Here is a 16,136-nt window from a genome sequence, read left to right as displayed (position 1 = left end):
TATACCAGCTACAACATAACAGCTACAGCATAACAGCTACAACAGTACATCTACAGTATAACAGCTACAGCATAACAGCTACAACATAAAATCTACAACATAACAGCTACAGCATACATGCTAGAACATAACAAATACAGCATAACAGCTACAACATAACATCTACAGCATTACATCTACAACATAATAGATACAGCATACCAGCTACAACAAAACAGCTACAGCATTACAGATACAACATAACAGCTACAACATTACAGCTACAGCATTACAAGTTCAACATAACATAAACAGCATAACAGCTACATCATAAAAGCTACAACATAACATCTAGAGCATAGCAGCTACAACATAACATCTACAGCATAACAGCTACAACATTACAGCTACAACATAACATCTACAGCATACCAGCTACAGCATAACATCTACAACATAACTGCTACAGCATAACAGCTACAGCATTATAGCTACAGCATTACAACAGCAACATAACAGCAACAACATAACAGCTAGAACATAACAGCTCCAGCATAACAGCTCCAGCATTACAGCTCCAGCATAACAGCTACAACATAATAGCTCCAGCATAACAGCTACAGCATTACAGATACAACATAACAGCTACAACATAGCAGCTACAGCATTACAGCTACAACATATAGGCTACAGCATAACAGCTACAGCATTACATTAACAACATAACAGCTACAACATTACAGCTACAGCATTACAGCTAGCACATTACAGATACAACATAACATCTACAGCATTAGAGCTACAACATAGCATATACTGCATAACAGCTACAGAATTAGAGCTTCAACATAACATCAACAGCGTAACAGCTACATCATAACAGCTACAACATAACACCTAGAGCATAGCATCTACAACATGACATCTAGAGCATAACAGCTACAGCATTAGAGCTACAACATGCATCTACAGCATTAGAGCTTCAATATAACATCAACAGCATAACAGCTACAACATAACATCTACCGCATAACAGGTACAGCATAACAGCTACAGCATAACATCTACAACATAACAGCTACAACATAGCAGCTACAGCATAACAGCTACAACATAACATCTACAACATAACAGCTACTGCATCCCAGCTACAACATAACAGCTACAACATAACAGCTCCAGCATTACAGCTACAGCATTACAGATACAACATAACAGCTACAACATAACAGCTAAACATAACAGCTACAGAATTACAGCTACTGCATTACTGCGTCAACATATCAGCTACAGCATAACAGCTACAGCATTACAGATACAACATAACAGCTACAACATAACAGCTACAACATAACAGCTACAACGTATCAGCTACAACATATCAGCTACAACATAACAGCTACAGCATAACAGCTACAGCATAACAGCTACAACATAACATCTACATCATTACAGCTACAACATAACAGCTACAACATAACAGCGACAGCATTACAGCTACAACATAACACCTACAGCATAACATCTACAACATAACTTCTAGAGCATAACAGCTACAACATAACAGCTACAGCATAACAGCTACAACATAACATCTAGAGCATATAAGCTACAACATAACATCTACAGCATAACAGCTACAGCATTACAGCTACAGCATAACATCTACAGAATAACATCTACAACATAACATTTACAACATAACATCTACAGCATAACAGCTACAGCATAACAGTTACAGCATTACATCTACAGCATTAGAGCTTCAACATAACATCAACAGCATAACATCTACAACATAACAGCTACAACATAACAACTACAACATAACATCTACAACATAACAGCTACAACATAGCAGCTACAGCATAACAGCTACAACATAACATCTACAGCATAACAGCTACAACATAACAGCTACAACATAACATCTACAGCATACCAGCTACAACATAACAGCTACAACATAACAGCTACAGCATTACAGCTACAGCATTACAACAACAACATAACAGCAACAACATAACAGCTACAACATAACAGCTCCAGCATTACAGCTACAGCATTACATATACAACATAACAGCTACAACACAACAGCTACAACATAACAGCTACAGAATTACAGCTACAGCATTACAGCTTCAACATATCAGCTACAGCATAACAGCTACAGCATTACAGATACAACATAACAGCTACAACATAACAGCTACAGCATAACAGCTACAACATAACAGCTACTGCATTACAGCTACAACATAACAGCTACAACATAACAGCTACAGCATTACAGCTACAACATAACACCTACATCATAACATCTACAACATAACTTCTAGAGCATAACAGCTACAGCATTAGAGCAACAACATAGCATTTACTGCATAACAGCTACAGCATTAGAGCTACAACATAACATCTACAGCATAACAGCTACAGCATTACAGCTACAACATAACATCTACAGCATAACATCTGCAACATAACAGCTACAGCATTACAGCTACAACATAACATCTAGAGCATAACAGCTACAGCATTAGAGCTACAACATAACATCAACAGCATAACAGCTACATCATAATAGCTACAACATAACATCCAGAGCATAGCAGCTACAACATAACATCTACAGCATAACATCTACAGAATTACAGCTACAACATAACATCTACAGCATAACAGCTACAACATAACAGCTACAGCATAACATCTACAACATAACAGCTACAGCATAACAGCTACAGCATAACATCTACAACATAACAGCTACAGCATAACAGCTACAACATAACAACTACAGCATTACAACAACAACATAACATCAACAGCACAACAGCTACATCATAACAGCTACAACATAACATCTAGAGCGTAGCAGCTACAACATAGCATCTACAGCATAACAGCTACAGCATAACATCTACAGCATAACAGCTACAGCATAGCAGCTACAGCATAACAGCTACAACATAACATCTACAGCATAACAGCTACAACATAACAGCTACAACATAACATCTTCAGCATACCAGCTACAACATAACAGCTACAACATAACAGTTACAGCATTATAGCTACAGCATTACAACAACAACATAACAGCAACATCATAACAGCTACAACATAACATTTAGAGCATACCATCTACAACATAACATCTACAGCATAACAGCTACAACATAGCAGCTACAGCATAACAGCTACAACATAACATCTACAGCATAACAGCTACAACATAACAGCTACAACATAACATCTACAGCATACCAGCTACAACATAACAGCTACAGCATTATAGCTACAGCATTACAACAACAACATAACAGCTACAGCATAACAGCTACAGCATTACAACAACAACATAACAGCTACAACATAACAGCTCCAGCATAACAGCTACAGCATTACAGATACAATATAACAGCTACAGAATTACAGCTACAGCATTACATCTTCAACATATCAGCTACAGCATAACAGATACAGCATTGCAGCTACATTATTACATCTACAGCATAACAGTTACAACATAACAGCTACAACATAACAGCTACAACATAACAGCTACAGTATAACAGCTACAGCATTACAGCTACAGCATAACAGCTACAACATAACAGCTCCAGCATAACAGCTACAGCATTACATATACAACATAACAGCTACAACATAACAGCTACAGAATTACAGCTACAGCATTACAGATACAACATATCAGCTACAGCATAACAGCTACAGCATTACAGCTACAGCATTGCAGCTAAAGCATTACAACTACAGCATAACAGCTACAACATAACAGCTACATTATTACATCTACAGCATTACAGCTACAACATTACAGCTATATCATAACAGCTATATCATAACAGCTACATCATAACAGCTACATTATTACATCTACAACATAACAGCTACATCATAACAGCTACATCATAACAGCTACATCATATCAGCTACACCATAACAGCTACAGCATAACAGCTACAGCATAACAGCTACAACATAACAGCTACAGCATAACTTCTACATCATAACAACTACAGCATAACATCTACAACATAACAGCTACAACGTAACAGCTACAGCACAACAGCTACAACATAACTGCTACAGCATGACAGCTACAACGTAACACCTACAGCGTAACAGCTACAACATAACAGCTACAGCATGACAGCTACATATTGACAGCTACAGCATAACATCTACATCATAACAGCTACAGCGTAACACCTACAGCATAACATCTCCAGCATAACATCTACAACATAACAGCTACAACATAACATCTAACACATAACATCTACAACATAATAGCTACAACATAATATCTACAGCATAACAGCTACAGCACAACAGCTACAACAATACATCTACAACATAACAGCTACAAATCATTCACATACTTGTATACCAGTTTAGACCATTAATTTTTGTTCAATGTGTTATGTATAGTGCATTCATTTATTTATGAACTTAATTATTCATAAATAGAGGAAGAGTATAACAGAAAGCATTTTCCACTGAATGCAGCTTAAATTTCATTATCCCAATGGGACACTGAAACTTGGTTTAAAACGATGTAAGGAATGTTGAATCTTTTGACTATGTTTGATTTTTTTCAATTTAATTGTTTTACTTAACTCTCCCTCCTCTCAATATATCTTTCTCTCTTCTTCTGTCTTTCTCTCATCCTGTTTCCTTCTATCCTTTCATCAGAGATGGTACGGACAGCCACGCCGTTCCCCATGGTGTCGCTGCTCTTCGTCTTCACTGCCTTCGTCATCAGTAACATTGGACACATCCGGCCACAGCGCACCATCCTGGCCTTCATCTCCGGAATCTTCTTTATCCTCTCAGGTACGGAGCCACATGCTTTTTTATGATGAAAGGAAATTAAGTTTCCCATTGGCTGTTGTTTTAATGATGTTCAGTATTTAAGATACTTATTGGTGGATGAGAGCTGCCAATGGTATGTAAAGTTGGTTCTGTGTGGTTTGGGTCTGGAACCCCCCCTGATTGGTTGTTGGTTTAGTGGCTTGGCTGACAGCATATCCTGATCCACAGTTGTCTATAAGATTACATCAGTTTCTATTTGGGGGTATTGCAGATCTTGCTCACAGATGCTAGCCTAGCATGAGATGCTGCTGACAGAGCAGTTATGTGCCCATCTTGTCCTTATTACATGTCACTGACCTGCAGCAGTGAACGATTGTACTGACTCAAGCTCAAATTGAATAAGTAATGGTTTTCTAGTAGTTAACTCAATGAAGGTATTTTTTGTGTAAATATTGAATTATAAATGTGCTTTCCTGTATTATACAGAAAGTATTCAGACCCTTTGACTTTTTCCATATTTTGTTACATTAAAGCCTTGTTCTAAAATTGATTAAATCATCAATCTACATTCAATACCCCATAATGACAAAGGAAATACAGGTTTTTAGACATTTTTGAAAATGTATTAAAAATATAAAACTGAAATATCAATTTACAGAGGTATTCAGACCCTTTACTCAGTACTTTGTTGAAAAACCTTTGGCAGTGATTACAGCCTCGAGTGTTCGAACTCATGGCTTGGTTTTTGCTCTGACATGCACTGTCAACTGTGGGACCTTGTAGCGACAGGTGTGTGCCTTTCCAAATCATATCCAATCAATTGAATTTACCACAGGTGAACTGGAAACAGGTTGCACCTGAGCTCAATTTCTAGTCTCATACCAAAGGGTTTCAATACTTATAAGGTATTTCTGTTTTTTTAAAATTTGCCAACATTTAAAAAAAACTATTTTCACTTTGTCATATGGGGTAATGTGTGTAGATTGATGAGGAATTGTTTTTATATAATCCATTTTAGAATAAGGCTTTAACGTAACAAAATGTGGAAAAAGACAAGGGGTCTGAATACTTTCCGAATACACTGTACTTATGCTAAAATGTGTATTCTATTTTCTATTCTACTGAGCCATTTACTTTATGTTCATATTATTATATTTTATATTTTATTATTTATTTTTGTTGTTGAATAGGCAAGAAGGAACAGGCAAGTAAGCATTTAGTTTGACTAATAAAACTTGAAACTTGACATTCTGGGCTGTGAATTGAGAAAAAAACCTGTTAAATATTGTAAAACCACAACAGCTTCAGATAATGGGTCCCAAGAAACGACTTGAGAAATTGACTGGACTTGAGAAATATTGAGTTTGTTGTTGTTATTCACTCTGTTTCTTTGAAGCCATTTGAACAAACGGACAACTCTATAGATGCTCAGCGTGGCATTGTTCTCAATGTCTTTGCCCCTAGAAAAGATGTTATGGTTGCCCATTAATTCAATTTCATTAACATTCCACAACACAAAATATAGAAAATGTAACGTTCTCACACCCTGATTCAAGATCAGGATCATACATCCTAACCCAAACCATTCTGAAAAAACAGAATGGAAGTCACAAACTGGCTCCGGTGCAGCCTGCCTTTCTTCAGAGAGGGATAGCTCTCTGTTCTGTGTTTTCTAGCACACCCATTCAGAATGGCTGACTTCTGCCGAGAGGGAAGCAGGCGAGGAGCTAGCAGCAGCTAACCACCGATCCCCCTGCTGAGACAGTAAGGGGGAGCCAGGTCACTGGTTCCCAGGAGCTTCGGTCGCTGCCACTGCAGCTGCTGTTACTGCTGCCTGCTGGAGCCTGCTGCCTGAATCTCCTGCTGTTGTTTTTGTGGTGCTGGTCAGGGCTGATTATGTAGTGGGGCTGTTGTGCTGGTTAATGGTGGTGGAGGGTTTTGGGGTCAGAGGCTGCAGAAGCCGAGGCTGGCTGGCTGGGGAAAACCACTGACACAGAGTTTAATGGGGTTTTCTTTCTCTTCCATCACTCCGCTTCTATTTTGTCCTCGTTTATCGCAAATTCGCAGGCATGCAGGCGGTGGTTGAGATTTGGTTTCCATTTAGAAAGTATAATAAGGCTAATTTATTCAAAATAATGAATAATGAAAATGTGGTTAAAGAAATGGTCTTGTGGATTTTCTTATTCAGTTGTTTTATTGTTGTTTTTTAATGCGTCAGGGGAAATGTGCTCAAATGTTTGGCCATGCGAGCTCTTTTCAGTGTGAAGGCAGAATGATGTAGCAACAATGGTGGCTGTCGGAAGGCTATCTGAGCAAACAATTGAGATACTGCGGTTATTTTCAGCAGTAGCGCTAATTTAGCTAGTCTGGTGTACTACAGCTGTGGTACTCATATTTGTAGTAGTAGCAATGTATCATAATCACGTTTTACTATCTATAATGTATGATTCTTGTTTTCATAAAATAACACTCTCATAAAAAAACACATTTCACTTTGACCTGCATTGTTGTGAAAACAAAAAGATTTTCACTGTACCCTGTAATCACACCTGCAACCCTGTACATGTTACTATTAAACTTTAAATCTAAATAATACCTGGAATTCTACCTAGAACCAAAAAGGGTTCTTTAAAGGGTTCTTTTTAGGTTCTAGATAGCACCTTTTTTTCTAAGAGTGTAGGCCACATACTGTCCCACTTTCAGGTCTGTCTTGCCCTCTATGTCAAGGGGATCTATTTGGATGCCAAGACAATAAGCAGTCAGAAATGTACTCGTATAAAATAATACTATGTCTCTCCACCTTTCTTTTCATCTCAACCTCTCTCCCTCCATCTTACTCACTGTGTATCCTGCTGTCTCCAAATCTCTCTCTCGCTCTCCCTACTACCCACCATCCCCTTCATGTTCACACTCTCTGACCCATTCCCCCACCCACTCTCGCCCCTGGCGTTTGTCCCTCCCCTCCTCCCTTCCGCTCTCTTTCCTCCACCCTTCTCTCTCTCATTCTCACTTATGATTCCTCATCACCCTTTCTCTCTCGCTCACTGTTTGCTATAATCTCCTCAACACTGCGCACTCCCTCTCTCCCCTTCTCCATTCTTTCTCTCTCTCCTCTTCCTCTCTCCCCCCTCCACTGGCTCGCCGCTACTCCCCTCCTCCTTTCTCTCCCCTCTTCTACCCCTCTCTCCATTCCATCTCCTTCTTTCCACTACTCCTTCTCGTGTCTTTCTCTGCCTCTATGCCCCTCATTGCCTCTTTTTTCGCTCCATGCTTTCTCTTTCCCTCCCTTTTTCTCTCCACCCCGTCCTCTCCTCCTTCTCAGGGCTGAGCCTGGTGGTGGGCCTGGTCCTCTACATCAGCAGCATCAACGACGAGGTGATGAACCGGCCACGTGAGCCCGAGCACTTCTTCCACTACCACTACGGCTGGTCCTTCGCCTTCGCTGCCAGCTCCTTCCTCCTCAAAGAGGTCAGCACACCTGTCCACCTGCCAGCGTAGCGCCCGACCACTAACTATGAACCCCTGCTAACTGCTAACCGACTAGCTTAGTGCTTCACTGTTAGGACCCCCACCCCCAACTCGCATCAATATTCATAAATGTTAGTAGCGCACACTTTAGGGCGACAGCTCTGTCACAGCGGCAGCTTAAAAACGCTGCTGTTGTCACATGAATATACAGTTCGCTGGAGGGCTTTTCTTTTTTTTTTCCAGACCCTCTGCAGTGGCAGGAGGAAGAGGAGGGGGAATAGCGCTTAGCATTGGCGTTGACGTGCTCAAGTTTCAAGGATGTTGTACTAAGATGTCAGCGATGAATAGTGGATGAGGATGTAAATGTTTGTGTCTGCTGTTTGGCGCAACATTGCATTTTTGATAACGAGTTATTACACAGAGGAGTGGTTTGAGCCCTGTTATGCCTTCAGAGGGTTGTGCATCATAGAGACATATTCCACAGTTGAAAATAACTCACGCATGTAATGTTATAAAAATGTTTAGTATTTATGTTCATTCAAAACATTGTGTTGCTCTTTCAGGATGCTACATTACATCCTGTTGTATTGCGTTGTTATTAAAGGCACAGTGCAGTCAAATACGTGATGTACCTGTGTTTTATATATATTCTTCCATACTGTGAAATTGTGAAAATTATTATAAAGCACTTTTAGTGTAAGAGCTGTTTGAAAAGACTGCTAGAAAGGTCTGCCTGTTTTGGAGTTTATAGACCATTAATTAAGACAGTTTCAAACCTCTCTGCCAATAGTAGCTAGTTTTCAGTATTCCCTTCCTAACTCAGACCACTCCCAGACAGTCCTAAGAAAATCCTTGAATGAGAAATGTATCTTTGCTAAAAAGCTATTTCTGTTTTTTCTTGACCATTTTAATTGAAAACAATCACTGTGCTATACAATTACTACTATTACTATTTCTACTTTAATTGAAAAAAGTCACAGTAAGGTTTTTCATCGTTACCCAGACATGATTTGATATTGAGATAAAAACGGCTGCATTGGACCTTTAAATGTTCCAGTGTTTGTTGTGTTTCATAGTCCAATACTGTATGTCATTTTTATATAATATATATATTTTTTATTTAGGCTTCTTTTTGCTGTGGTTCATAGTGTGCCTGATGTATGACGGCCAAATGTGTCACTTATCACTTCTTTGTGAAGGTGTTTCATGTCATGTAGTAATATGAGCCATGGTATCTCATATTGTGCTTGCGCTGCTCTCTCCCAGGGCGCCGGGGTGATGTCAGTGTACCTATTCATGAAGCGCTACGCCGAGGAGGAGATGTACCGGCCCCACCCGTCCCTCTACCGCCCCCGCCTGTCCGAGTGCAGCGACTACAGCGGCCAGTACCTTCACCCCGAGTCGTGGCCTCCTCCGCAGAGGGGCCGCAGCGCGTCTGAGGTCTCCAGTGACATCTCCATCCAGCTGAACCAGACGCCCCCGCCGCCCAAGGGCAGCTCCCAGCAACAGCAGCAGGCCCCGTCCTCTGGCCCCTCCTCGGGCGCCAGCTACCAGCAGTCCTCCTCCTCCTACCCCCACCACACCATGTCCTCCCACCCCCTCCACTCCAGCCACCACACCATGTCCTCTCACCCCAGCGGGCCTCCTCCCCAGTCCATGCCCATGGCCATGCCCCCCTCTGCCCAGCCCCCTCCCCGCTACCACCAACACATGCGCATGAGTGCCTCGCCATGTTAGAAGGGGGGAATGAGTGAGGGGGGTAGACAGAGTGGGGGTTGCTCTGTTGTACGCGCAACACACAGAGACAGATGCAAACACACACGCACATACACACACCCAAACACACAGATGCACGCATGAAGAGTGTGGGAGGAGAGATGGAAGCGAGGATGAGAGAAGGAGATTTAGGAGATCAAGAGAAAGAAGGGAATGAACGAGGGAAAGAGAACGAGGTGGGCGGAGGATGATTTAAAATGTGTGCTGTGCCTCAGATGAAGACAGACATTTTAGCAAACTTTCAGAGAGAGGGAGGAAACGAGAGAGGGGGGGATATGATAATTATTTACACAATAAGAAAAAGAGGGAGGAAAGGTATGGGGGGCTGTAAAAAAAAGAGTGCTGCTGTTTCAGAAGAATACACATTAGATGCATTTCAAGCACTAACACACACAAGAATCAAGGACACATTGTATATGCATAGAGATTTATACTTAAACTGTATAGACATTTTTCTTTAAGTGCTGGGAAAACAAATGTTGAAAAATTAACCATGTTTGTCTTTCATGAGATGTGTATTACTGTATGATTAGGTCTATCATTGTATTAATTGTATTGTTTGTATTTGAGAGGCATTGTTGGATGAATGTTCCCATAGACTTCTGAAGATCATTCAAGATGGTTCTGTGACTCAAACTGTACATATTGTAACATATCAGATTCTCCTCTGCAGTTAGCATTCTTCTACTATACATGTCCAGGTCGCAGGCTTCAGCATCCGTTTTGGAATCCATAAAAACACTTGAATTTTTGTTGTTATGTTTTTGACTAAAATGTCATGGTAACAAAGAAAATCCATAACTTTCCATCATTTATAAATATTTACGACTGAGAATATATTAAAAAAAAATTAAAAAACATATTTTACTACCAAGAATGAGAGCATATTTGCAGATCCCGCGAGGCTTAGGATCTTCCTTTGATTGCTAATTAGCTTGAGTGTTCATATTCTGTAGCACATGGCTGATTACCAGTAGAGTCTTCTCTTTATAGTTACCAGAAGAGCTTCCCATTTAGCTATGGAGTAGATTGATGAAGTAAAGGCTGTGTTTGTTTTGAAATGTTTACTTTTCTCCTTCTGACTGTGACTGGGTTTATATAATACATGCTGCCTATGTAGCCTACCCACTGTACTACATGTTTACATTCTATTCTATGTGTATTGGTATACTTATAGTAAATGTAACACACACACACACACACACCAGCTTCAACAGTCCTGCTATAACTACAATTACTACTACTACTACTATTTCTACTACTAATATCAAAATAAAGATTGTGGCCATTATCATTAGCTATGTTTATAAACATTTGTATTATAATAATAATGCCAGTAAATGCAACACGACAACTTATAAAACCATACATGAGGATGTGAAAGAAAGAAAGGGGTTACTATGAGTTCAACATGGTCGAATATAAAGCACAGAAATATATTTCAAGACAGCGTCTATGTCAGTGAGAGCACAGACAGCATCTATGTAAACGAGAGCAAAACATGGCCAATGGGTCTCTGTACCACCCTCTAGTGCTGTTGCTGTGAGTCTGATAGCTCTGCATCCGGGTTGAACGTTTGTATCATGACATGCACACTTTTGTAGCGAACAAGACCGATAGCAATTCCTGACTTGGGGATAGATTTATAACAAAGTCTTGCAATATCGCAGTACAAATAGTGAACAAATCCCACTAGACATTGAATTGCATTCCAATTGTTTTCCTAATAAGATGTGATTGTTTTTCACGAATTCCAGATCTTTTCCTGCAATCAGATAACTTGATCAAATGTTTTTTAATATTTATATTGTTCATTATGTAGCAGATGCACATACACATGTGATGGAAGGTAGTATTATTTAGTTTGGGACCCAGGACAGTGATGTACAGCCTATAATAGACTATAGAGTCAAATATATGAATTCAATATCAAAGAACAGGACTGGCTCCTGCTGGAGAGAAAGTGATAAGATAACTAATATTTGTAGCTTGTTCTATAATCATAACAGGTAGAATAGCGTATTGATGTAGTTGTATTAAAGCTATAGTGTAATATATATATTTATATATAAAATATAAGCCTATTATAGGCCGATTATTATTTGGTGTGAGAGGTTGATTAATTGAAAGAGAGAAAGAGGGAGAGAGCGAGAGGGAGAAAGAGGTGACAAGGGTAGCTATAAGAATTGTTTAAATCAAATGCTAAAACTATTTTGTATTTTGTCAACGAAGTATTATCCTCTGTTGTTTTTCCTCATTAAACTACTCTGTTAAATTGAGGTTTGCTTTCAGAGAGCCATATGGCTTCACTAGCCAATGAATGTTAGTTCATGTGAAGTTGAGGACGATTGGGGTTTTCTGTAGCTAAAGTAAGAATCTGTTTTTTTCTCCACGTTTGCCTTTTTTTCCCCCAACTGTTCATTGATTTCCTTAGGCTTCTTTTTATTGCCTTCACTTCTTCCTCCTCTCGCTTTCCATCCCCTCATATATGACTACCTTTTGAACTTTATTGATCATTTGTCTTGGTTTGTTTCTCAAATCCCCATTAATGTAATGTCTCTTCTCTTTGCAGGCCTCGTTTCTCAACTCATTCTTGATTTCTTTATTCTTTTTGTAATGGCGCTCTCTTAGAATCTGTCTTTGAGCTTATTCAAATGAACTGTGCCTAACAACAGTAGCAGAGATTAAAGCTATTCATTATTATTAGGAATATTAAATGATAATTATTATTGTTGTTACTTACTATTATTATTAGTGTAAATATGTTACCCATATTTACAACAAAATCAATGGTACTATTTAGTAGTAATAATGACAATAATGCCATTTTCTTTTTGCTAAGCAATGCACTAATGAATCTGAGCGATTATTCATACCTGAGAACATGAATAATGTTATGCCTGGGGTTGTTGAGTAACATGTCATTGTTCTATAGCTATTGAATAAATCCTAGGGGTAAATCTGTGTGTGTGCTTAATGTTTGTGGTCAGATGTCTTTCCGGTTTTTGACTGCACACACAATGTCACACACACACACACTTGCAAGAACCTACCGCTGATGTCAGGAACTTTTAGAGCTGAAAAGATCAACATGGCTAAACTATATTGAGGTGAAATCCTGTTTGCACACTGGTGTAGAGAATGAATAGCAGGACTGGAGATTGACATGCTGACATATTTTATATAGCTTGGTAATGCCCACTGCTTTTGTGTGTTAATTCAAAGCTCTACTTATTCAAGGCCATAAGAAATGTATCAGTTCCTTTTGTGTGTGTGTGTGTGTGTGTGTGTGTGTGTGTGTGTGTGTGTGTGTGTGTGTGTGTGTGTGTGTGTGTGTGTGTGTGTGTGTGTGTGTGTGTGTGTGTGTGTGCGCGCGCGCAGGGGCGGACTAGTAAAAATGTGTTACCTTTTAATGTTCCATGAACACAGCCAGTCTTGATGTTTTAATCTGATTGTCAAACAAATCACTTAAAAAATGAGGTTACCTTCACACGTTCATCCAAAATAATTCCAGCATCCAAACTTTGAATTGTGCACCACCAACTTTCCTTCAATTCGCATGGCTGAAACTATCTCACCGGAGAAAGAATCCGAGCGACATGCCATACTATTTTTGGCCAGACAGCATCAGGTACATGGGCTACACTCGAGCGGATCTTGTGGGGGCCTTAAGCGGAGAAATTATACACATTACCTATACTTAATCACCTTTGGATATACTGGAAATACATCAAAGCTGGCAGTGAACAGGTATTTCAGGTTTGCATTATGTTTTATGCCTATGTAAATAAAATTTTAATTCTATGAGAAGGCCTACAAAGACTGTTAGATTAATTACCTGTCACTTTGACTTGAATATGCATAACATCATGAATTCAATGCATTGTCACAATTAAGTTTTACATGACTTACGCCAGGATGAACAGCAATTTATCTCTCAATTGACTTCCTTTATTGACAAACCACAGGCTATAAATCACTTCAAATTGCACAGTAAACTTATTTCAAACATTGCACAAACTATAGTCAATACCATGAACTGTTGGTGATAGCCTACATTTGAACATGGTATACATTTTTAGCCGTGATTTCTAGCTAATGCTTCATGACACATGCAGGAAAGGCTTCACAGGCTACTTACCGGGTGCAAGTGGACACAGCCCAGGTATTCTTTATCGTAGAGATTTAGGTTGTCACATAAAACCCTCACAAACATTTGCAGATGCACAATTGAGAGCATCCTGTCAAATCAAATCAAATCAAATTTATTTATATAGCCCTTCGTACATCAGCTGATATCTCAAAGTGCTGTACAGAAACCCAGCCTAAAACCCCAAACAGCAAGCAATGCAGGTGTAGAAGCACGGTGGCTAGGAAAAACTCCCTAGAAAGGCCAAAACCTAGGAAGAAACCTAGAGAGGAACCAGGCTATGAGGGGTGGCCAGTCCTCTTCTGGCTGTGCCGGGTGGAGATTATAACAGAACATGGCCAAGATGTTCAAATGTTCATAAATGACCAGCATGGTCAAATAATAATAAGGCAGAACAGTTGAAACTGGAGCAGCAGCACGGCCAGGTGGACTGGGGACAGCAAGGAGTCATCATGTCAGGTAGTCCTGGGGCATGGTCCTAGGGCTCAGGTTCTCCGAGAGAGAGAAAGAAAGAGAGAAGGAGAGAATTAGAGAACGCACACTTAGATTCACACAGGACACCGAATAGGACAGGAGAAGTACTCCAGATATAACAAACTGACCCTAGCCCCCCCGACACATAAACTACTGCAACATAAATACTGGAGGCTGAGACAGGAGGGGTCAGGAGACACTGTGGCCCCATCCGAGGACACCCCCGGACAGGGCCAAACAGGAAGGATATAACCCCACCCACTTTGCCAAAGCACAGCCCCCACACCACTAGAGGGATATCTTCAACCACCAACTTACCATCCTGTCGCGCTGTATCACCACAGGGCTCTCCAGAGGGTGGTGCGGTCTGCACAACACATCACCGGGGGCCAACTACCTGCCCTCCAGGACACCTACAGCACCCGATGTCACAGGAAGGCCAAAAATATCATCAAGGACAACAACCACCTGAGCCACTGCCTGTTTACCCCACTACCATCCAGAAGGCGAGGTCAGTACCAGTGCATCAAAGCTGGGACCGAGAGACTGAAAAACAGCTTCTACAGTATCTCAAGGCCATCAGACTGTTAAACAGCCATCACTAGCACAGAGAGGCTGCTGCCTACATACAGACTTGAACTCATTGGCCACTTTAATAAATGGAACACTAGTCACTTTAATAATGCCACTTTAATAATGTTTACATATCTTGCATTTCTCATCTTATATGTATATACGGTATTCTATACTACCTATTGCATCTTAGCCTATGCCGCTCTGACATTGCTCATCCATATATATATATATATATATATATATATATATATATATATATATATATATATATATATATCCTTATTACATTCCTTCACTTAGATTTGTGTGCATTAAGTTGTGGAATTGCTAGATATTACTGCACTGTCATAACTAGAAGCCTAAGCATTTTGCTACACTCGCAATAACATCTTCTAACAATGTGTATGTGACCAATAAAATTTGATTTGATACCTAGAGATCCTATTAAATTTCTGAAGGAGCTATGTCCTAAACACCGCAATGTTCCAGAATTTGATTTTAGAGTGGCCTTTTATTGTCCCCAGCACAAGGTGAACCTGTGTAATGATCATGCTTTTTAATCAGCTTCTTGATATGCTACACCTGTCTGGTGGATGGATTATCTTAGCAAACGAGAAATGCTAACTAACAGGGATGTAAAACAAATGTGTGCACAACATTTTTGAGAAATAAGCTTTTTGTGCATGTGAAACATTTCTGGAATACTTTATTTCAGCTCATGAAACATTGGACCAAAACTTTACATATTGCGTTTATATTTTTGTTCAGTAGAAACAGACCGTAAATGTAAAACAAAATATTGGAAAGCTGTGAGTGCTATTATATCTAAGTCCTACATCATGATTTCAGCCAATGCATGGATACGG

General features: G+C 39.8%; 1 protein-coding gene across 1 annotated transcript in view; it reads left to right on the top strand.

Moving 5' to 3' along the window:
* The window catches only part of LOC110489301 (voltage-dependent calcium channel gamma-7 subunit), a 37,489-nt gene extending 24,455 nt beyond the window's left edge, over nt 1-13,034 (top strand). Inside the window, exons 4-6 of the mRNA XM_036971316.1 lie at nt 4,707-4,847; nt 8,149-8,294; nt 9,561-13,034. Of these exons, the coding sequence (XP_036827211.1) occupies nt 4,707-4,847; nt 8,149-8,294; nt 9,561-10,031 (758 nt within the window). The 3' untranslated portion in view covers nt 10,032-13,034. The remainder of the gene's footprint in view (nt 1-4,706; nt 4,848-8,148; nt 8,295-9,560) is intronic.
* Nucleotides 13,035-16,136: the final 3,102 nt, after the last annotated feature.

This window comes from Oncorhynchus mykiss, chromosome 32 (assembly GCF_013265735.2).
Source record: "Oncorhynchus mykiss isolate Arlee chromosome 32, USDA_OmykA_1.1, whole genome shotgun sequence".
Classification (NCBI taxonomy): Eukaryota; Metazoa; Chordata; class Actinopteri; order Salmoniformes; family Salmonidae; genus Oncorhynchus; species Oncorhynchus mykiss.
This window is presented reverse-complemented; position numbering and strand designations above follow the sequence as displayed.